General features: G+C 44.0%; 1 protein-coding gene across 1 annotated transcript in view; it reads left to right on the top strand.

Annotated features, from left to right (window-relative positions):
• Positions 1–23,592, top strand: part of LMF1 (lipase maturation factor 1) — a 205,963-nt gene that overhangs the window by 4,989 nt on the left and 177,382 nt on the right. Inside the window, 2 exon segments of the mRNA XM_030001566.2 lie at positions 5,592–5,901; positions 20,535–20,545. Of these exon segments, the coding sequence (XP_029857426.2) occupies positions 5,592–5,901; positions 20,535–20,545 (321 nt within the window).

Here is a 23,592-nt window from a genome sequence, read left to right as displayed (position 1 = left end):
AATAAAACAAAAAAAGTGTTAAGAACAGACTACTTTGTTGTGTGTTTATTTGTGGCTGTAGGGTTGCAGGATGAAGAGGGGGTGTTCGGTTTCACTCTGGCTCTTTGCTCAGTACCACGGTGTTGTTCCTTCTGTGTTGCAAAACTTTGCAGGGGAATTTGTCAATTGAAAACTTATTTGATTCATTTCTCTGATAATAATGAAAATACCATGAATATTCTCCCCCTTCTTCTTTTCAGTAGTACAACCTCAGCTTGCCAGCATCCAGCATAGGGCCTTTTTGAATGCCTTGTTGGGTCAAAGGTGCACGTGATATATGGCTCCAGGCAGATTTTTTTTGTGTGTGCAAAATGTAGTTTGGTTTTCATGCAAAGCTCTGTGCTCTTGGTTCATTTCTTCTTGCGGTTTGGGCTTTAAGTAAAAGTTAAGACTTCTTTTAATGGGGGGAGAGAGAAAGCCATATGACCGGAAAGTTTTGGATTTCACATCTTTAAATCTTTACAGAGCATGAAGAATGGGATTCTCTCATTCTCCTACCATGACAGGCTGAGCCTGGACCAGGGGAAAGGAACTGAGGTGACAGGGCAATATGGATAGACCAAATCATTTCAGATGGGTGACTCTTGTGTTGCATGCTTGGGTTGTGTTTATTAGTAGCATGTGGGTTTGAACAAGGAACCCCTTCAGTTTGGGGGGAGAGAGGAGGCTGGGAGGGGAAGGAGAAGGTGGAGGGGGGGAAGTTAATGGAAAAGTACAGTAAAGCACCTTCTGAGGTGAGAATAAGTAGTGAAGGTCTATTAGCAGTTGATGACAATTTACATGTATTACTTATGTAAAGATCAGCTCACAGCAGGTAGAGGAGCGTGCTCCCATGTGAGCTGTCAAAGGCTCCGTCTGCCTCCTGAGTGGGAGGGAGCATGGGAGTCACTGAGGCTGTTTTTTCAATCCGCAATAGTCTGAAGAATGGCAAAGTGCTTCAGGTGGAACAGAAGAGACTGGCATGGGCTGAAGATGCCCAAATCCAGAAAGTATTGGTAAAAAGTCCAGGCAGTGAGCAGCCACGGGGGTGATGGACAAGGTGATGGGGTTTCATGCTGGGTCCGGAGACTTGGAGGTGTGCAGAGCTGTGCTGGCAGTCTGCAGGGGATGTCCCTGCATTAGGAGCCCAACCATGGCCTCACATCATTCCCAACTGTGATGCCGGAAAGGATAGCTATGGGCAAACATCGGCTTCTGCATCCCGGTCGGCAAAAAGTTTTCTGAACTCTGAAAAAGCGCCCTTCCCAGCTATGCTCTCATTTTGTAAGTTGATACAAGACAGTGAGAGTCACTCTGAGGAGTTTGGCCTGCTAAAGGGGCTGGAGGGAGTGGGTGACTCTGGACCAAGCCCTGCCTCAGCTTGCTCCATCCTGAGGGAATCTGCTGTGGACTCCTCAGTGCAGTACGTGCCTGAGCTGGAGGCAGCTTGGGAGCTGGTGGAGGCAAGCTGCCTGGTGCATACGAATGCAAGTGTTTGCTGTTCTTGATGGAAAAAACAAATCCTGAACTGACAGGAGATGCTGATGAATGCATTGCCCAAAGTTTGCAAATCCAGGAGTCGGGTTTGCTGAGGAGGAAGGCAGATTCTCCTGAGCGGGATGCAGAGCTTTGCAGCTCTGTTGATGACTGAGATGCTGCCCACTTGCCTGGCTAACAGCGGTGCTCAGTGGCTGCCTGCTCAGACTCTCTTCTGCCATTTCAGCATCCCTTTGGGTAAGACCCTTCTCTCTTTGCTGCCAAAGATCAGAGCATCCCTGGGCTGGCATGAGTCTTGCAGACAGCCAAGAGCACAGCTTTACAGGGTGTTTGGAGAGGCTGAGGTGGATGCAGTGCCATTGCTCGAGCAGACTCCATCCGTGCCTTGGACCCCATGGCATGGTTAAACCCAGCATGCTGTGTAGGTGGGTCCCCCCAGCATCAGCTGACTTACTAACTGCTGAATTCTGGTTCATGTAATAGAACTGCTCTGCCACCCTCTTGCCAGGAAGAAGCTACAGGACAAACACGAGGAGCGATTAACCTCGCCCCGTGCCCCGGCATTGCAGCGAGCATGCCAGCCAGTGCCCCAGGTGGAAGCACACTTGTTTGACCATGTTTACCTGGAGGGAGTGGGAAGATGGAGAGTGGAAAATCCCCAAATACAAGGCCAAAGGGAAAGAGGTTTCAGAACAGGCGTTAAGGAAGAGGAAAAAAAGCACAGGCTTTGCGGGCAAAATGGACTTTCTGCCCGCCCCCCCCCCCCCCCGACTAAGCCATGATCAAAGGGAGAGAGAAGGGAGCAGGGTCTGTGTTACAGTCAATTTAAGGATACAGTTTCTCGAGGGGGGTTCCGGGAGGGGAAGGAATGACAAGCTGATAAGTAACTTCCCTTTTTCCCCCTGGATGTGTGCATCTCCTGTGTTGCTGAAATCCTTTGCAGTATCTGTCTTTAGTTTCAACTATTACATGTGTCCGGTAACACGGGAACCGCTGCCCACAGGTTGATGCCTCTTGAAGACTTAGCTGGCGCCCTGGGAGAGTAGGTCTAGATGATTTGGACGTGGGGTTTGAGAAGCAGGTGCTGCCTAAGGGATGCGCCCTTCCAATTTGCTCCAAAAGATGCTGGAGATAAGTGGAGAGGGAGCACGGAGTGGTGTGAGACAGCAGCTCAGCTTGGGGAGTGTCCAGGAGAGGGAGCTGGATCCAGGACGGAGCAGCACATCTAGGAAACGCTGCACACGTGTGAGCAATAAACGGCGCTCGCTGGACGTGGGCCCCGATGGCTTGGGAGAGTGATGGATCGAAGCGTAGGTTGGAACGGTCAGGATTTGTGTTGGGTATTAGGTGAGTTCTTCACCAAATTAGGGCTGTTGCCGATGGGATTTAGTCATGAAATGGTAACGTGCGAAATATCAGCAGCGCAGCGTCTTGTGAGAAATTGGTGCTCTGGGAGAAAACCACTTTGGAGCCCAAACTGGGCAATCTTTAGATGTGCAGTTTGTGCCAACCTATAATGCAGTCTTTGCTGCTTTCAGACTTAAAAAGGCTGTACAGTATTTTGTACATACAATGTGTACTTTTCTGCAATTGCTATAGTTTGTTTTTCCTAATTTACCCTTTCCTTGTTTATCTTGCATACTGTGCAGGGGTCTAATTTAGACTTTTTTAGAAAAAAAGCTGCTTAGCAGTTATGGGTTGGGGCAGCAATTTCTGTAGCATTTAGAGGTGAATTTGATTAGCACTTTAGGAAAACTGTGCAGCAAATTGTAGTGCTAATCAAGGGAAATCAAGCCATGGAGTTCTAAAGCAGAGTTGGTCTTTATTTTTTTTTAAAACCAAAAATGAAGATATTAAGTTGTTTGAGGCTCAGAAGCATTATATTTCTGCTGGTTTCACGTGTCAGGCTTTCTGATTACACAGTTGTGTCGAACCGAGTGTTGGTAGAAAAATATGAATACTCTAAAATATATAACACTTAATTTGGGGTCCAAAACTGATTCTTTAATGTTGCGATCAGTTTTTCTCTTGTCCTTTCCTGTCCATAATTGGGTAAAATATTCTATGTGTCTTTTATCAGTTTGTAAAATCCTTCACTGGGTATAAAAGACGGAGGGAAAGAGGCGCAACCAATTAAACCCCCAACTTTATTGTGTTAGTGCTGTGATTCAGGATCTGTTGAAATCAGTGGGAACCCTCCCAGTGACCTCAGATATGCATTGGATTGTGAGTTTTAGTGCTTTTTCAAATGAGAACAAAATACACGCCACGTGCAAAGAGATGGAGTAAGTGCTAAGTGGATTAACTGAAATCCACTGGAAACCTTTGTGTGTGTCTGGGGGGAATGGGACATTTATTTTTATTCCCTGGGGCTGCAGACTTTGGGTTGCTAGTCAAACTTCAAAGAAATGGGAATCCAGGCCTGAACTCGGGGTATAGTTTCACATAGACTTTCCACCAGCATTCCCGGTGAGAGACACCAACCAGATGGACACCAGAATTCTTGTTTGCAGAATGACAGTATTCAGATAAGGAGGGAAACAGATTTGATCATTAACTAAGAACAAATCGGCCTTTTGCAAGACCTCTGGTATTGCTGCATGTGACGTGGCTGGTGTTTGGATAATGTTTGAAAGATGGGTAAGTTAGCTGCTGGGAGCAAAATGTATGGAGCCTAATCAGGAAATGTTGGCCTTCATCATTTTTTTCTGAGAAATGGAGATTACTGCAGTTACGAACTGCAAATTGGTAACTGGAGGAGATTCCTAAAATATGAGATAATCCCTAGAAGCTGACCAACTTTCTCTGTAGAACATCAAATTCTAGGTCTATAATCTGTAATTAAATTGCTTATGTGCTGTTAAAAAAAGCATCTGGCTGTTCTAAGATTGTCCAGTGCAAGAGCATAGACACTATAAATGAGAGAGCTGTAGTGACATGTAAAAAGTAGCAATTTAGAGGACAGGAAAATATTAAGACTTTGTATTTCCAACCTACCAGGATGTGAGAGGATTCAGAAGGTCAACCCATAGCATAACTACTGTATTCTGCAATTGCAATGTATAACCATTAACTGTTACACTGCCAAAAGAATTAAGGTGTCCTTTGGATGCCTCTTGAATGGTGTGTATGAGTTTAAGCTGTCTCATTAACAATATTTTGAAATATTAAGTGTTTTCAATATAAGGAAATAATCCAATACTTGACAGATGCACAGATAGTGTTACGTAAAAGTGGAGATAGGTTGTCCTCTAAAGTCGAAGCATAACCTTGCAGGCACAATCTGCTATCAGTACAAACAATCCAGGGCGGACTGGGAACAGCAGACATTGTAAATCACCATCAACAACAAAACCCATGCTGGAGCTGTTGTCTATTTACACTGCAAAATGTTTTGTGAAACTGAAATAGGAAGGGTCAGAAAGTACAGCTGTGTCTTTGCTGCTGCAGAGCTGAAGGGAGTTGTGTGTGCTCTGCTGGCTGCTTCAGCTGTGCTCCCCGCTATCTGTGCATGAACTGAGGGTTTCTCGGTGTCTCCTTTCCAAATGCTTGTTGTAGAAAGGAAATTCTGTCTGAAAGTCTTGAAATTAATGCATTACTTTCACTCATACGCTGCAGTGCAATTAAACTGTTTTCCTCATCTGCATTAGGAGATGAATAGGGTATGTGACTAACCTAGGGTCATGCAGAGTCTAATGGAGCTGGGCTGAGCCTACTGTTTCTACATTGGGTCAGGTCGCTCAGTTACAGGGAGCTTTTCCCAGAAGTGCATTGCTGAGTTTGCCTGAAGCAAGTGGCATGTCCCTTACAGCTGTTGAGGAGAAAATTATCTCAAAACAGACTCTGTGCCGTTTCCTGGTGTGAAGGCAGAGACAGTATTTATAGAATTCCTCTGCCTTCTGCATTGTGGTTAATAGAAATGACTGTGTTGTATTTTAATGGAGATGAGGACACGTGAATAAATTCCTTCCCGAGGCATGAATATACTTTTGTAACTCTGGACTCAAGATATGTACTTCAGCCTGGATGATTTCTAATACTGTTTGGTTTTTTTTCCCCTCCTTGTTTTCCTCTAGTTGTGGCCTTTCTGGTGGCATATCATCAAAACAAGCAGCTAATAGGAGAGAAGGGGCTGCTCCCTTGTAAACTGTACCTGCAGAATGTCAAAAAGTATTTCAAAGGGAAGATAAACCTGGATGCTCTGAGCTATGCACCAACAATCATCTGGTTTCTGGACTGGTCAGACATGGACAGCACCTTGGACTACCTCTCCCTGCTTGGCCTCGCAACTTCAGCCTTCGTGTTGATAACTGGATGTGCAAACATGGTCCTCATGTCTGTCCTGTGGGTTCTCTACCTCTCGTTGGTCAATGTTGGACAGATCTGGTAGGTTAACAATCTCTCTGCCATGTTTTTCTCTGTAATCTCTTGCTGTTCATTGTACACGTTGACTTTCTATTACCATTTGAGGTTGGTAGTCTGGTAAGGAGCAATGTAGGAATGTGAGATAAGGAAAGCATTTGGCAGAAATGAGTTATGGGCCTGCCCCTGTTCTCTCTTACGTGGGATATCTGCCCTCATTCCCCTTGTCCTGTGTGAGAGGCAAATTGGCTGCATAACGTGCCACGTTACATGTTGTCCCTGCTGTGGAGTACTTTCCCTTATGGCTGTTGCAAGGGAATTCCCCTAATAATTACCTTTGGGATGGTTTCTCAATTTTCAATTCTATCCAGAAGAGAGCTGGAACACTCAAGATAAGTACATAAAGCCTGTGGGGAAAAAGTAAAGGAGAAATAGTGACTGTCTGCATATTGCCTTGCTGCAGGGAAAGGCTGTGGTGCAAAAGGAAAGGCTTTACGTGGTCCTCGCACTTGTTAAGGCCCCAAATACATTGGTTAAAAGAGGATGGGCCCTCAGAAATCCAAATTTCATTAGTTCACCTCTTCAAGTACCTCTCTGCCTGTAGCAAAGGTGATGTGGTAACTTTGGGGACGTAAAAGGCTATGCCATGAAGAGGTGCCCAAGCTGTGGACATGATACAGCTGTGTCACTGGGATGTTCTTCCTAAATCTTCTTGCTCCACAACACATGACAGGACACCTTCCCTATAGATGGGCTCAGTGAATTTAATTTTAAGGATTTGCATGTGCTTGGACAGCCCTGCGTCTTGTCCTGTCCCATTCATTCCTATCCTACTCCAGATGGTATGCAAGTGGGTGAAGGATAACAGCTTCAGTTTTCTGAAAAGCTCTATTCTCTAAGCTCTTAACTCAGCATGAACTCAAGACTGTGAAAGCAAGCCACAAAATTTGAAAAATAACTTGGTGGATAGTTTTCCGTTGCCCATTTCCAAGTTATTCCAAAATCGCTTGTCTATTTTTCTAGATGTTTTATGTTACAGGGCAAGAATTCAAGCATCATCCTGCTCTCATTTCCACAGATACAGGAGACTGTGTCATTGTAGCAGCAAAATCTGGATGTGTTCCTTGACTTCTTTCTTTTTGTGTTTCTGTTGGGGGGGGGGGAACCCTAACAACCTCTCCCCTAAGCTGCAAAGGTTTTGTGTCTGAAAGCTGGACCTGCAGTGATTCCTGAGGCTGAAGGTTTGATCTGGCTTGCTCCTGAAGTAGTGGTCTTACTAAGATATTAGCATGTCAGGCTTTCTTTACTGCCCACAAGGCACTCTGGAGTGCTCAGTGTACTGGTGCTGTGGCTATAGTGGTGCTATAATGTTGTTACAGTTTTGATTAAAAAAAAAAAAGCTAGCTGGAATGCGTTCTCCATGTCTCGTTGGGCAGTCACGTTCTGTGCTGGTCCTCTGCTCCCAGCTGCTTTTCCTGGTACAGGCAGACTGAAGGCAGAAGTGTGATGTCTTCTCTGCCAGTGCTGGAGGGGTGACAGTTCTGCAGAACTCTCGAGTTTTTTGCCAAAAGAAATCCAGTTGTGGCTGTTGAATTTGTGGCTGTTTTGTCATCTTTCAAGTCTTTAAGGGAGAGGCGAAAGGTAGGGGATAGAGAGGGGAGACTTTTTCCACTGCTGCACTGAACCACAACCAGTGTCCAGCAGACCATGTCCAAATGCTTCTTCTTGAGGGGGGGTTGAAAGCTCACAGCCAAGCATTAGGTCTCTGCAGCTCTGAAGACAATGAGCTGGCCAGCAGGAATGCAAGCAGAGCCCAGAGTTTGCCTTTTGTGGATGCTGTGGTTGAAAGGAATTGACTCTTGATATTTGAGATAAGGCTGTGTTTTTTCCTCCTTTGCTACTTTGGATTTGGAGTTTAAAAGTTACTCTGGAGCAGGCAGGTGACTCCTGGTATACAGCAATAGCACACCAAGGGAATGGGTCAGGTTCTTCTGGGGAAGGGGTGTGAGCGAGATTGAAAAGAGGGGGGATAGGAGGCATTGCCTCAACTTCATCTCTTCTTAATTATGGCATTGAATATATTAAACAGGAAATTAGGTTCTTCTTGTAAAGGGGTGAGGGAAAAGAATCAAAGGAACCCAGCAGTACAGTTCATTCAGCTGTGGTTACATTTTTCATTAGATCTTCTGAAATGGGTCACTGGGTGGTCAAAACCATATTATTATTGTGCATACAGTGTGACATTCAGTTCCTGGAGAAGGGGACGCTGGGTGGCTAGGTGCTTATAGTGCAAGTAAACATGGGGAAAGAGCAAAGTGGGGATTAACTAGTTTCTCATTGTCCTTTAGGGAATTGTGGTGGCATGAGGGATGAGCTGAGAGTACCTGAAATCTTATGAATTCTGCTGCTGATCTTGGGTGGCAGCACTGGCCTTAAAACTAAGGCTTAAAACTCCCTTTTCACAGTGGTTTGTAGGTGGGGTTAGATGGTCTATTAACTTTGTTTTACTCTCAAATTTGGGCAGATTGAGAGAGTTTGATGAGTTCTGATTGTTCTCCAAAGCATCTGTTGAAGACCACAGTGACTTCTTATAAAGGGGGAAAGGACAGTGTTGTCAGGCATTCCTGATTAGAGTTATGAGATAGCTCAGCAAAGAGGCATCTGAAACGAGGAAGAAATTCCTCCTGTGGCCACATTGCTTTATAGTTATTGTACGGTCTTTCTTAGTGTTTCTCTTCAGCTGGCAGGCGTGGACTCCTGCGAGCTGGCACTGCTGGGCTGGACATGGACCTGTGGGCTGACCCGATCCAGCAAAATCCTTTGCATTAGTTGCCTAGGAAGCCAGTTCAAGGAAGATATGGAGTGATAAGGAGGAATAGAGCTCTCTTCTTTAGGCCAGTGAGGAACAATTTATTCCTTTTATCGCCTTTTCTTTTTTCTATTTTAATTTTAAATGTTTCTATTTGTTTTGGGCTGGAGTATCCAGATACCGGGTGCTGCTGAAGGAGTGAGTCTTTCAACTGCTGTCCAGCTGGCTTGGGCTCAGAGTCAGAGGAAGCTTTAGAAGAGCAAACCGTCTCCTTTGAAGGGCAGGACATGTTGCCTGCCTGCCCCGGTACTGCCGACCTCCACCTGTGAGCTGGGGAATACAGTGTGCCTGGGGACAGCTGAGCCTGCTGTGACAGCATGGCAAGGGACCAGCTAAAGGTCTTTGAGGGTGTTATAACCCTCAAGAAAGCTGCTCCTGGAACAGGCTGATGTGAGCTGTTTGTAATGGATTTTGCGGGATAAGGATTACTTTGGCAACCTAAAATCCTGAGAACTGGGGCCAGGATGTTGTCCTGGCCCTGAATTCTTGACTTTGCCAGTTTACTGTTGGCTCTGCCAAAGCACGCGTGAACTGTCTGAAATAGGATGCACTTCGGTGGTTCTCAAAACTAGGCTAGCTTTCAGAGACCAGCATATTAATTTTGGTACCTGTGAAGTGCGGGGCCAAGATTGCCTTTGCCAGATTTGGAAGTGGAATGCACCAGGAAGCTTTGTAATTCTGGGCACTCTGTTCCCAAAACAGCTGTGGTATTCAGGGTCTGCTCAGACTAAACCTGGACGTGTTCTCTGGATCATGGGGCGGGCGTATACTGGTGTTCACTTGCATCACGAGCTCAGTGCGTCTGTCTTAAAATACTGGATTTTTTTTTCCCTCTCTGCCATTTTGAACTTTTCTTTTTGAAGAAGGAAGAGACTGTCAAGAATCTGAAAATCTGCCAGTGTGAAAGAATATATAATGTCTGACCCATGGGCCGGGTGAAGTCCTTAATCATTATGTTAATTTTAGCCTTGATTTTTCTTGTAATTTCTGCAGACTATGCCTAATTTCAGTAAAATAATATAGTAGAAAGTGTCCCAGTTTGAGTATAATAGAAGCTATTTAATGAAGCTGAAGATGCCTGAAAAGATTTTGTGGGAATTCCCCATACTTCAGCATCCATTTTGCAGACTGCAAGTCCTGCTTGTCTAGGTTCAGTCATTGGAAGACCAGTGCAACTCCACAGGTCCAACACGAATGGCTTTGCCTTTCTCCCCGCTTCCTCCCTCCCGAATATTGACATAATGGATTGTCGTACATTTAAACAAGAATGGGAAAAGCTGCCCCTTTCTTTAAAAGTAAAAATACTTGTTGCAGGTGACCTCATGAAACCTGTATTTGTGGTTTTATTCCTTATGGTTTCTGCTGGGGCATATGTCTGCAGAGATGGACCATGGGCAGTAGAGGTCCTTTGTCAGGACAAGCTCTCTGGGAGAGGCGTTCCGGCAGAAGTTAAATCATTTTTGTACCAGAATAACTAATGCACTTCTAAAGTGAATTCGTAATTCTGGAATAAAATCACTTTTATCCCGCAGTAAGGTATCTCCAGGGAGCTATTATATTTTCTTATATAAACAAACTTTTAAACTACTTTGCCACTGATCTCCTGTTTCTTCTTCTGTTGTTTCCTCGCTGAACCCCCCACCCCCCCCCCCATCCCCGGCATTTTCAAATGTCATCTGAAAACCCTTCCTTTCCCTTGGTTTTTGTGTTGTTTCATTTTACAAAGCATGTTGCCCACTGTTAGAGAGTACAGTTTGTAAGACACTTGATACAAAAGCTAGAATTGTGGTTTTTTAAATCCTATTGCCTTTTTTTCTTTCATGACTAAGATTCTGGTAGAGTTACAAGAGCTCAAGGGAATAGGTTAAACAAGCCAATAAATAAAACGTTATAGCATGAGGTGGCTACAGCGTTCTTTTCAGTGTGTTCTTCCCTTGTGGAAAATGTTGGTGGAGCTACTGCTAACAGGTATTTAGGGTAAAATAAGACTAAGCAGCATACCTTTTTTTTTTTTTTCTGCAAGGAATATGAAACTGAACAGTGCTTCACCACTGTACAACCCCAGAGATCGCGGGCGAGTGCCGTTCGAGCTGTGCTCACGCGCCCTTCGAAGCCCGCAGGCCCAGGTGGTTTCCAAGAAGTTGCAGATGCTGCAACGCTTTTCTAGAGCACGGAGGGGAGGACATGCCTCTGTCTTTCTGGCCCAAAATGCCTGGTGTTTTTTCGTATTTGGCTGATTGAACATAATATTAATAGATTTTAACTTTAATATTAAGGACTTATTGGAGGGACAGGTATACTGCAGGTCATGAAAGCGTGTCTCTGAGGCATGTAATTTAATTGCAATTAAATTACCATCCTCAGAAGTTCATTTGCAACAGAGAAAGAAGAAAGACTTGTATGTCACGAAGGTTTTGTGGTTTATATGTCTCATTAAAAACCACTTGACCTATGCAGGACTTTAATCACAGTCTTCTGTGTGCTAGTAGATGAACTGGCGACTGGTTCAGGCTGAACTCCATTAAATGCTGGGGGGCTGATGAGATGTTCAGGGCTGTGTTTTCACTCTCCAGGAGGGCATTAGTAGCTGTTAAATGGACCTCTTCCCCACTTTCTTTCCTCATATTCTACAGCTTTGGTTTTTCACTCTAAAGCACTTGGATTTTTGTCTAGTGTCATCCTATCCAGTAAAGGTTAGAAGCAGATCTCTTCCGAGTTTCTTATTCCAGCTTGTAAAACAGCCAGTGTGTGAATTGTGGGCTGGATTTGGCAAAACATCATTCACATTTTTAAGTGTACTCGTTTGTGACCCTCTTATGACGAGGGCACAGCACTTACGGAGGTACTCATTTTATGACTGGAAGAGTCCTAGTCTGACATGCAAAATACAGATGGAAGAATCACCCTTTGAGCTTCCAGTAGACCAGAGCCAGATCAAGGGTGAATGAACGTATCCACATGGGTGCATTTGAGCTAATGCACATTTTATTAAGTAGCATGGGTAATTCGGTAAGACTTTTTTGACTGCCCCCGAGCAAGCAAACACTGAAAGATCAGGAGCTGTGCTAGTAGGGAATAGGAACTTGTGTGTCCTGGGTTTCATCAGTACACTTGGTTCACTTGGGAAGTTCTCCGAGACCTCATTGTACAGGCAGGAATGAATGTGTCGGGCTGTACTTAACTGTGTGACCTGGGCAAGGTCTTTCCATCAGTCTATATCCTGCTTTATCTGCCTGTCTGGAAGTAATTCCCTGCTTGTACTGAGGGACTGTGAGACTTAATTGATATCAGCTTTACAGATATTAAAGTTTGAAGTGCAAGCAAAAATTAATGTTATGCTTGAATCCAGTGTACAATTTTGTGTATTAAAAAAAAGTGGCTAGGATTTTAGATGAATCACATTAACAAATATCACCTTGATGCATATGCTAAGTTGGAGTTATTTGAAGTTTGCTAGGGGCTTTGCAAATAACCCACTTGCAAAGAACCCTTTTTGCAACCTGGTTTTATTTTTCCAGCTCTCCAAAATATCCCAATGACAACAACAACAAGAAAACTTAGAATATCTTATTCCTTTATCTGGCCCTGGCCTTGGCAATAAACCTCAGGAATTTCTTTGTTATTGTGGATCGCAGCCTTGCATCCCTTCAACTCCGAGCTCCCCTCCCTCTTTCCCCAGAAAGAAAAGATTATCTCTAGAAACGTAAACCAAAAGTTGAAGGATCTCAGGGGGTCATCCTTCCTGTCGAGGAAGCTGCTTTTTGGCACTTCCTACTCGCATAGAAGAGAGGGAGCGTATCGGTTTCAAAGAATGCTGTGAGCAGTTGATATGACATATTAATGAAAACAAAGATTAATACCATGTGACACTGTTGCCTTGCAGTACAACTGGGAACTAATGAGGCTAATGAGAACCATATTTTTGTTTGAGAGATTAAAATTTAATCATGGCTGATGTCAGAAATGAATCATTTAGCGTTTCCCCTCCCAGCATGTGTAAGGTTTCCCCTCCCTGCTCTAGTCTGGCTTTTGGTTTAGCAGCAGTTCTTGGGAGGGGCCAGCCCCTTGCCATCTCCTCGCCTGGCATTCAGCATGGCTGGGAAGGAGGAGGTTGATGCAGTGGCTGGCTGGCCTTCCTTAGTCCCCGAGACCCGTAAATGTGTGCTCTGCAGTGTGAGGTTACTTGTCTTGGTTGAGGCAGTTGAGTTATATGCACGTGGCAGTGGGTTGTGTGCCATTAATTTAGCTTGGCCTTTTTTGAGGGGTAAGTTGGAGCAAAGAACGCAGTTGCCATAGGATGTCCAAGGGGCTTTGAGTGTGCTCCTGTGCACATCTACTCCAAAAACCATGCATTAGTCTGTAAGAGTCGAGTGGACTGAAAAGGCAGGTGGTGATGAACCTGATGAAGAAGCCAGGTCCAGCTATGTTATAAATTTGAGAAGATCTGCATGAGCTGTCAGTAGAAGAAGAGCTGCCAAAAGCTTTAAGGGCTGTCAAGGGATGCTTCGGTGGGGTCTCAGGCTGCACCAGGTCTGGTCGTTGCCTGCTTCCGTGAATATATTCCTGGGGAAGAACTGACCTGCAGCAAGTCTAACTTGCCGTTGAAACATGATATGAAAAACAAGAGAAGAGGCTTTGGTAAAATGGTGTGCCGGGGTTTCTTGAGCAGCTGCAGCATGGAAATTGCAGCATTACTGCTGAAGCTATTGATTTTGTAGCAAGTAGTGCCTCTAAGATTAATGTCATCTGAATAATGTGAATGCTTGTAGGTTTTAGTTGGTTTAAAAAGAGGGAAACTAAAGAGGAATTTAAATATTCTACATTGATTGGTTGCATGCATTGTTTTGACTTATTTTAATTACTGGCTTTGCTTCACTTAATAATAGCACCTTTGGAGGATTTTTTTTTAAATTTTATTTAAATCTACTGTAAGATAGCCAGAGGTCTATAAAAATTAATTCACCATATGCAGAAGAGATCATGTCTTTGTCTACAGCAGAAGACAGTACTGTGCTGAGGGTCCCCTTAAGGTGCGTGCAGGGGCTGTAGTGCTATGTCTGTACCACAGTGAGTGTTCGGGTGCTGACTGGTGCTGCTCCCATGAGCATCTCACTGCCAGCCAGATCCTTCTGCCCTAATGTGTGCTCCGTCTGTTGAATGTGCATTGTGGAATTGCCCTCTGAGTCCTGGTTCATAACTTTTCATCATGTTAATCCCAGTAGTCGCTTCTGTCTAAATGTTACCTGTATGTAGTATTAGGAAAGCATAGAAAAGCAGTGCTGTGAGTCTGCTACTTTGCTTTGCAGAAAGCCTGACAAAATGACTTAACGTTGTAGAGCATAATGCTTTGATAGCACAGCAAATGTCGGCAAAAGGCACGTAGCAATATTCTTTCACCTCCTTCCTGCTTCCCCTGCCCCTAACTTGATTTCATGAGAAGACCATGTTAAAACATCAGTGGCAATTGGAATGGGATATGGGGTGAAGCCATGGCACAGGGAGCTGTGTATACTCTATGGACAGTTAGTAACACCCCGCTGTTTCCTTTGCACAAACTGTCTCTAGATTCCAATCACTTCTGCAAATCACAGCCGATGAGAAAATGAGAGCAAAGAAATTATCAGAAGATTATGTGGTTAGTGGCATGGCTATGCAGTGTCTGATGTAGGACAGGGCTTTGCCAGAGACTGAGACAAATATTTTTTAATTGCTTATTATCTGGCACATCTAATTGCCAGCTGTATCCAGTATGTAGACTTGGGTATTGATTCCACAGCTGAAAGACTTAGGAAAAGAATGAATAATTTTTTTTCTTTTTTTTTTTTTTTTTTTTTTTTTAAACTGTAACTTGCCAAATAGCTTCATGCACCCAGTCTGGTCCAGCACACGTTCATGTTGTTTAACTCATCTAACTTCTCCAACAGCTGTGGTTGGAAAGAATGTTAATACCGTGATTGGTACAGCTGAAAAGCAATCACGGGTTAGGGAAGGGTCCAAGCCATGGTGGGATCTGTGTTTACTAACTTCCCTAAGGGTCTTAATCCAGAAATTTATTCTTGAGAACAGTGTTTGCTACCAGTGGTGCTGGCTCATCACTGGGCTGGGGCTACTGCACAACCAGAGTTATTTGCAGGGCTGAGCTGTGTTACAGGAGAAATGTTCCAGGTCTGTCTGGGTAAACAGGAGCTCTGTCCTGGAGAAGGGGAGGCAAGCAACTGCAAAAACAAATAAGTTCTCTTGGGGGGTCTGGGGTAGAAAGTAGGTAGAAACTTGCACTAGAATAACTCATGTCTTTATGAACTTAGTGTAGAAGAAATCACCATGCTTTCACTGAAACCCATAGCCTTGCTGCAGGCTTCTTCATTTAATGGGGAATTGCACTCAGTCTGCAGAATGATTGGCGGTGGGGGGCCAACCTTCGGAGAGAGATTAATTAATGCAATTAAATTGCCCTTTTTTTTTTTTTTCCCCATCAAGGAATGGAATTACTGAAATGCAGTTTTCCTGGGATTTTACCTGCCAGCATGCTGGCAGCAGAAATACAAAACCTTTCTGCTGCTGGTCCTGAAAAAGCAGGATTGGAGCACTCATTTTGTTCTGCCTTCCCCGTGCATGCACACACACCAAAACACCGCAGTGGGACTGACCTCTTGTTCTAGGCCTTGAACGTGTTCAGGCTGATGCTGACCCCTTTATTTTCCATCAGTGTCTGTTTCCACTTGCTGTGCACATGCTTTTCGAGTTTGTTCTTGCCTAGGGAGGAAATGCAGCGATTTCGCAGGTCGGGCAGCCTGGTGCGGCTCCGGCGGGGTGAAGACGGGCAGAGGAGCTGCAGTGCTGCTGTGGTCGCCTTTCTGCTGCCAGCTCCCATTCTCACCTTTCCTGCCTTGGACTCACCGTCTGGCTTAAGGAGTGGCTCAGAGTAGGGTTCCTGAGGCTGCCGTTTCGGTATCTGGTTTTGGCACTGGAAGGATTTAACCAAAGCAGACTTCACTTGAGTTTGGCAAATTCTGCAGTCGCGTAAGCCAGGGCTTGGAATAAGTTTTAGCTTTGGAAATGAGCATGGACAGAACAGTTGGCGAGTGCTGGGGCTTAGTTGGGTAATTCACGTTTGGTCTCTTAACCAAGCCTGGTTCCCTGCCTTGCAAGGGGAAAATAAGGTGGTGCTTCGATGGCTCGCTGCCTGGGAGCTGCTGCTTGCTCGGCCGCGTGGGATGGGGCATGGGTGCGAGCACCCGGCGTGGTTCCAGGAGGGCGGCCGTCCCGTCCCTCGTCCACTGGTTGGCTCCATCTCTGCTCAGGCACCTTTCCCAGCACCATGTGCAAACCAAGGAGCAAGCCTCATCTTCGAGCGCTCTTTTTTTTTTTTTAATGTTATCCCTGTTCCTTCCATTTAAATGTGGATCTTGTAATTACAGAGCGCAGAATCCCAGTTTTTAGAGATCTGTGACCACAATAAAGTGAATCCAGAAACCAGACGAGTGGTTTCATTTACTACCATTCTAGCTTATTTCCTCCCCCCACGACCGCTGTGCAATACCAAAGGCTTGGCAGCAACTGAAACCAGCTGTCAAAAGTGTTTCTTACCCCCACACTTTTAAGTTAATGATGTTCTGAAATTAATGGTGCACTAGACTAATTCTGTCATCTCGTTTTGATGGACTCTCGGTCTCTTGCAAGTGATGTTTGCCAACTGGCTTCTTTGTTTTGAGGCAGTGTGCTGAGGAAGTGGATCCCCAGGTGCCAGGTACTGTACGTATATATACATTGAAAAGATGGGGTTTTTCATCCTGAAGTGTTTACAGCTTTAATTTGGTTGGTATATTGTGGTTCACCAAACAAGCTTTCAGGCACGTAAACCAGTAACTTTTAGGAGCGTCATGTGCAAGACAGCAGTGGATGAGGTTTTCCACTTCTTGGAGCTGCGGAGGTGTCAGCCAGCATCTCGTGTCTGGTTGTCACATTGCGCTGGAAGTGGCTACGGCCCCATGCTGGGCAGAGAAGAGGCACAAGCCTTGGCGGCGGGGAAGAAAGTGGCCTGTTGTGGTGAAAAGCTGAAGGAGCTGAGTTTGATTAGTTGAGAGAAAGGAAAACTGGGAAAGGAGACAAAGATCTTCAACTGCATGAAAGCAGCAGAGAGGATGGAAATTAGCTGTTCTCTGTGTTTGCTGTCTCTATGTGGATAGGACAAGAAGCTGTTGGTTTACATGGTGGAAAGGAAGATAAAGGTGAAACATAAGGAAAAGCCTTCTAAATGTACATATGGAGGAACACTGGGTTGAATATCTGGAGGGGGAGGTGGAGTCTCCATCGCTGCTTAGACAGGCATCCATCAGAGGTGATTCTCACACAGTCAGTCCTGCCTTGGGGCAGGTGGATTTTCCACATTTTCTATACTTCCATGGCTTAGCCCTTCTTTTCTCCCGTAATGCAATGCTCGGATTTATGGCAGGCGGCTCATCCAGCTTTCCCTGTTACTGAAATTTTGGAAGGAAGCTCTTCACTCTGCCAGCTGTGTGTCCATTTGATTGCCCGCTGCGGTCTGAGGCTGCTCGTATCTCCTGGGAGGATGGTTCCCTGCTTCCACCTCTCCCTGGCTGGGTTCCAGAGGGAAGACCAGGGCAGTTAATGTGTCACATTTCTATCCTTCACAAGGAAAGGATACCTCACGGTGTAGCTTCTCACTGGTTTCCATTGTGGACACGTGCTGTGGAAACCTCATTAGAGCAAATTTTGGAGCTGTATCCTGATGAAGAATAGAAAACGTGTCTGTATTATCCAAATACCTTTTCCCCCATCCCAAGTTATACAGCCCAGAGAATAAGGGAAATTCATAATGGAGATGAAAGTTGACATCTGGGTTCACTTTCTGTAGAGGATGTTCTCCATGGAGAACAGTGAGAGAAGCTGTTAACACCAGCTGCAGATTAGGGATGCAGCAGGGGATTATCCTGCCTGTGGAAATCAGTTTAGTTGGAAGGATCTTGTGGTGTTGGGCACTGCTGGGATGTGAATAGCGGGTAAGACTGTTTTTTTTTCTTTTTTTTGGATTATAAATACAGATATATTTTCCTAGTAAGCATCAGTAGATGTAAAGATAAGAGTTCCTGTCTATGTTCTAGTAGTGTTTCTTAATAGACTCTATTTAGAGTTTTGTCATGCTTTACAGACTTATAAGAGGAGTCCCTGTCCCAGAGAACTCATGCATTAAATAATCTGTGTAGCTATGGGGTAGGTGAGTGGAGAAGGTATGTAAATTTGTTGGGCAAGCCTGGCCGATCTGCTTTTCCTCCTCCTTGAGCAAATAGAAACCATCATCCCGCATGCTTTGCATGCAGAAAAAGAAAGGTGTTATACAGAAAAGGTGGTGTTTTCTGCTGGGTTGATTTGGGAGCTCCCTGTTCATTTGGACAGTGGTGCCCGCGCGTGGTTTGGAGCCATGGGAAGCTCTTGCAGAGCTGTTGTCTTCAAACCCAGATGAGCTCCATGCTGCCTCCGCCACGGACACTGACGGCAGGAAGTATTTTCATCAGGAGTGATGTAGTTTAATGTAGTTTAAACTATGTTTTGCTATAAATTTTTGCTTTCCAGGAATATACTTGAGCTAGAATTAATCAGCATGACAATGTGGTGAAAACAATTTAACCCAAATATTTGATGATGTTTATGATTCCCAGCTGATACTTACAGTCTTTGTAAGTGTGACATGAAGTTTGCCTCTAATGACAAGTCATGGCTAATTACATTGTTTTTCCAGCCAGAAAACAGAAATGACATCACATTTTAATTTGATTTAGAAAATCTGAATGGAATATACTTTGAATTTGCAAAATTTCTGGTTGTGACAATGTGCAGATCAAAAGTTACTCTGTTGAAATTTGCCAAAAAACCCCAAACCCGCAAAATCAAATCCATGTTTTTTACTTGTCATTATCTGTCGGTGATGTTTCAAATGCCAAGGCAGGCAGCAGGAAAAAAAAAAATCCATTTTTTTAATAAACATTTCTGTTTACTCTGTATAAGCAAGGAAGAGGACCTTGAAAAGGAAAAATGGTAATTAGGTTCCAAACTACAACCTGAAGACTGCAGGAATTGGGTACCTGTCTGTTTGTACCTATAAAAAAAAAAAAAAAAAAAAAAAATCCCTGCAAGAAGCCCTGCTGCTTTTATGTATTTGGAGTGGGCCATTTGGTTTGGTTTCCTTGGCATTTGTATCGCAGGCTTCTTCAGAGAAATAAATTCACAAGTGTTTGCCTGTCATCACATGACAAGTTATGGAGCCTAGATTGATGTAATCAGCAACAGACACACGTCAGAAAACTTAATGTGGTTCAGAAGAATACAATATTTTATTAATTCCTCATTTTGTGTGTGTCTCTGTGTGTGTGTGTTTTAAATGAGCCTCAGGGGGTTCTTAACTTCTGCCAAGAAATAAGAATAATTCGTACAAGTTTATGTTTAACTGCACCACAACTGTGGTGGAGAATAGCAAAGTTAGGTTGCCCTTAATGACAGATATCTTTATAAAGAACCACTTTTATTAAGAAAATTAAAACTTGTTGTGCATTTTAAAGTTACTGCTCTCTATAAGTCAGTAGCCCTGTATGAAATTGTTGTTAAATATGTAGTAAAATATTTAGATTGAAGGATTGTAGAACTATTCGAACTACGTGTGTATGAGTATAAAATTTGCACATCTATTCAGGACATTTTCACTAAGAGCAAATCTTTCTGAAAATCTTTAAAAGCCTGGGGTATTTTTTTGTTTTGCGGTTCTGGTGGGGTTTTTTTGTTTAGTGTAATGCAATATGCTGCAGATACAAATAATAAAGCCCTGATGTGGGATTGAAGCCATAATGGGAGTAAACACAAGCTGTCTGTTGAAGATGCTGTTGAAGAACAGCATCTTAAAACTTGTTAACCTTTGCATTTTATTTTTAATCGGAACTGGTAATCTTACAGAAAATCACTATGTTGTAGCTAAGGCTAAAGGTAATTTCAGTGAGAAGACCAGTTAAAAAAGCAAGTTAAATGATGCATCAGATTGGGGCAAAAATTCACATGAAAATGATATAGTAAGTGTGTATCACTTTTCCTGAGACACTGAGGATTGGTGAGCATCTAGTACGCAGCACTCGACTAGCAGATGGCATGGTGCTAGACTTTTCTGTGTTCAAAACAGAAAAAAACCTAATGAGTAGTTCACTAGGAAGAAGTAACTTCTTGCTTTTCAGCAGTGTGGGCTTCCTCAGTGCAGAAGTATGCATTAAGCTTTGTGTTTTTAACAACTTCAGTTGTTGCCTTCTGCCTGGGAACTGCTTAGCATGCTTTGGAAACCTAAATGAATAATCTTGCAGTGGAGCCTGGTTAAGCTGCACTATCAAGTAGGTTGTTCGCTCAGAGGAGTTTCTCAAGTCAGAGGGAAGGTGAGGAGCAGCCCTTTGTAAAGCCCAGTATCTGTTGTGATTTGGGACTGTGCTGTCTCTTTTGGGTATGCTGCTTTAGCATATTTATCGGAAGAAGGGTGGCCAATTGCTTGGAGTGCTAAATAACAGCTTAATTTGTCCAGAAACAAGGGAATTTTCTCTTCCTGCATTTCCAGGTAGCAACAATTTACCATCTAGTGCCTTTGAGTTGCATGCTATGTGGTTCAGGCGTGTTTCTGTACTATGTCTTTTGAAACTCAAAATGTGTAAAGTTTGAAATAAAGCTGATATGAGACATAGGTTTCTACAATCGATCAACCAAGATTTTAATTTTTTTGCTTTTTCTTCATTTTGTTTTGCAGGTATTCCTTTGGTAAGTGAATAAAAATGAGAAAAAATCTGCAGTTATAATTTATTGGTGCATTTGTGGGTATGTAGCTTTTACATTACTCTAGCTTGCTTTCTCTATCTCTCTCTGTCAAACTTTTAAGTTACGATTGTCTCTCTTCTCTGCCTTTCACTGAATTTCTTTCTGCCTGTATGCCCTTAAGGAAGGGAAAACTGGTGTAAATTCTGTAAATTGAGATTGAAGGAGACTTGGTGGAAGGGTTGTGTAAGTACCAACAGCAACATTTGGAGGGTGACATTAAAGGTGAATAGTTAAATAAGCCTGAGGCAACCAAGCGAAGCGAGGTCTGAAGGACATCCCCCGGGAGGGAACGTGTTCCTCCTAAATTCCAATTCCTTTTCCACTGGTGAATTGTATGAACATCAAAAACTTCTCACTCATATCATCTGCTTTCCCACTGGTGTGTGGTGCAGATATTACTCCTTTGGAGATCTGGAAGGTTGATTCGTGCTTTGGACAGGTTGGGTTTTTTTCAGCATTAAGTACTTCAACCCACAGTCGGGGTCTAAATGGAAAGTTAGAAATCCCGGTAGAAAACATTCCTCTCTGTGGAAGTGTTAGGAAAACTGCTACTGTACTTCTGATGTTCTGGGAAGGACTGCCATGGCATAATGTCTTAAAACAGCCTATTTAGTCGTGTCTTCTCATACCTTCAGCCAGATGCTCATGCTGTTGGATGGGTGGGTGGAGAAGGGTGCTGCATCATTGTGTGGATGAAAAGGGGATTCATATTCCCAAGTTGTCACTATCCAGTCACAAATAGAAATTTGGTTATTCTAATATAAGGCACAAGAATAGATAAAGTTCATTTGTGTCTGCGTATTATGGAGGCTTGCAAAAGAAATGACCGAGCGTGCCTCCCCCTTCTCCTTCAGGGAATTGCATCTGTCTCCTTGTTTACTAATTGATCATTTTAATCAGTTGTAAGTGAACGAACTGTTTAATGTCTGTGGGATCACTGAGGCGGTGCTTCACCAAGTGGAGAAGCAGAGCAGTATGGAGAATTGTTTCCACTCCTGTGTGGTTTTGTCATTGGATGTGGGTATTTTAATCAGCTGGACTTTACAATATGAATCCAGACTTTTGTTGGGTTTAGTGAGGACACCCATCTTAGTTTTAATTCAAGTTACTCATCTTCTGTATGTTTTTTCCACTCTCACTGGTGGTTGTAGAAAAACTGCTTTTTGCAAGTGGTGTTTTATCTTTCTTTGGCCTTTCTTTATGTCCCAACTGGATAGCCACCCTATGAGGATTACTGAAGTCCTTTGTACGCAGTAGGGTCTCTCCCTTCCTTGTTTTTGGCTTAAAGGCTACTTCTGAGTAAGATGAATGAGATGTAAATCTTGAGTTACTTTTGTTAGAATACAGGAAAACCACAATATTTTTGTTATAATATAGCTGAAACAACAACATTGTCATCCATTGCTGTAGAAGTACATTAAATATTGCTGAGCTCTGGAAGCCTTATTCTTTGGTAGCATCTACTTCAAAGCAAGATCTTAAAAAAAAAAAAAAATTCCTGGAGAGATCTTTGTAAATGCTGACTGTTTCCTATTCCCCTCCAGGAAGTGTGCTTTTTTTGATACATCTTAGGATGGATTTTGGTAGCCTCTATTAAAATTGCAGGCTGTCCCTATGAATTTTAAAGAACTCCAGAGTCTGGAAATAACAACAAGCTGTTAGGCCAAATGGGATCAACTGGTATTGCCACAGGTTTTGCTCTTTGCTCTTACTCCTGTCAGGTAACAGTTATTAAAAACACTCCTCACTTCAGGGAATGAACTGCGAAACAGCCGTGCAAGGGCTTTCACAGTGCAAAGCACCGGCCGCGTTGGACTATTTATCTTTGAAAGGTGAAGAGGTGCTCCGCAATGCAAATCCTGGAGCGGGCTTCAGCTTGGGGGTTAGGGCTGTTCTGAAATTAGCCGAGCTGTAATAACTTCTTGGCTTTATTTATTGTTATTCGGGTATAAATTTGGCTGTAGGTGTAGCGTGGCGTGTTTCGGTGAGCGCGTGGCGGTCTTCCATCGGGTCCCTCCCCATGGATAGGCACAGCTCAGGCGTGCGAGGCTCCCGGCCAGGAGACGGGAGCGCCCGGCTTGATGGTCCCTTTTCTGCCCTGCTTTTGGCAGTGCAGTGCTCTGGTTGTTGAGCGCGGACTGTACTCTGGTGGGAATGCTCGTTGGCCGGACTACGCTGGATTACTTTGGTTCTTCCCAGCTGAGCTGAGGCTGCCAGGAGTCTCAGGGATGGATGGATGGATGGATGATGTGCTGCCTGTCCTCGGTGGAGCACGGCTCCGGGGCCGGCGGCCAGGCTGCTCCTGGAGAGCTGAGCTTTTGTGGCAACTTCGTCCTCAGCCTAAATCTCCTCCTTAAGCTTTGGTGTACCAAGGGCTTTCCTCCATGGCCGTCTCTGTTCAAGTCCCTCTCTAGGTGCCTTGGTGACCTGTGTGTGCCACCGCGAGCCAGCTGGCCTTGCTCAGCACCTTTGGTCCTGGCTCAGCTCCAGAAATGGCAGGTCTCCCTCTCTCTGAAGGATGCAGCTGCGATGCTGGGACTAGAAGGAACCAGCAAGGTCAACTTGTTATTTTATCCTTCTTTAAAATTAAGGACATCTTTTCTCCTGGCTTAGAATGAGACCAAAGCTGCTTCAACAGATCTGTGGTGTTGACAGCTTTGCTGTTTCAGACCCTTTCTGGGCAAGGGTGCGCTCTCCTAGAGCAGTAGTTCCTGATGATGCTTCTGTCTGAGATACCCCCAAGGATGGGTTTTTTCCAGTGGAAGCCTGATTTAATATAGTGATTTATTATTTCTGTTCTAACAGAGGCTTTGAAAAACATTATGCTCTTTTACAGGTTTTCTTGTCCTCTTTCTTCTGCCTTATTATTGTGTTAAGTAGCCCCAGATATTCAGAAGACAGTTTGATGGCCCTAAGTCTGTCCCGAGATATTGGTCAAATGAGATACCAGTGGGGAGCTAAGGAGAGCTGCAAAAAAGCTGCAAAGATCG

This window comes from Aquila chrysaetos, chromosome 25, assembly GCF_900496995.4.
Source record: "Aquila chrysaetos chrysaetos chromosome 25, bAquChr1.4, whole genome shotgun sequence".
Taxonomy (NCBI): domain Eukaryota; kingdom Metazoa; phylum Chordata; class Aves; order Accipitriformes; family Accipitridae; genus Aquila; species Aquila chrysaetos.
Note: the sequence above shows the minus strand (reverse complement) of the source record. Positions and strands in the feature narration are given on the sequence as shown.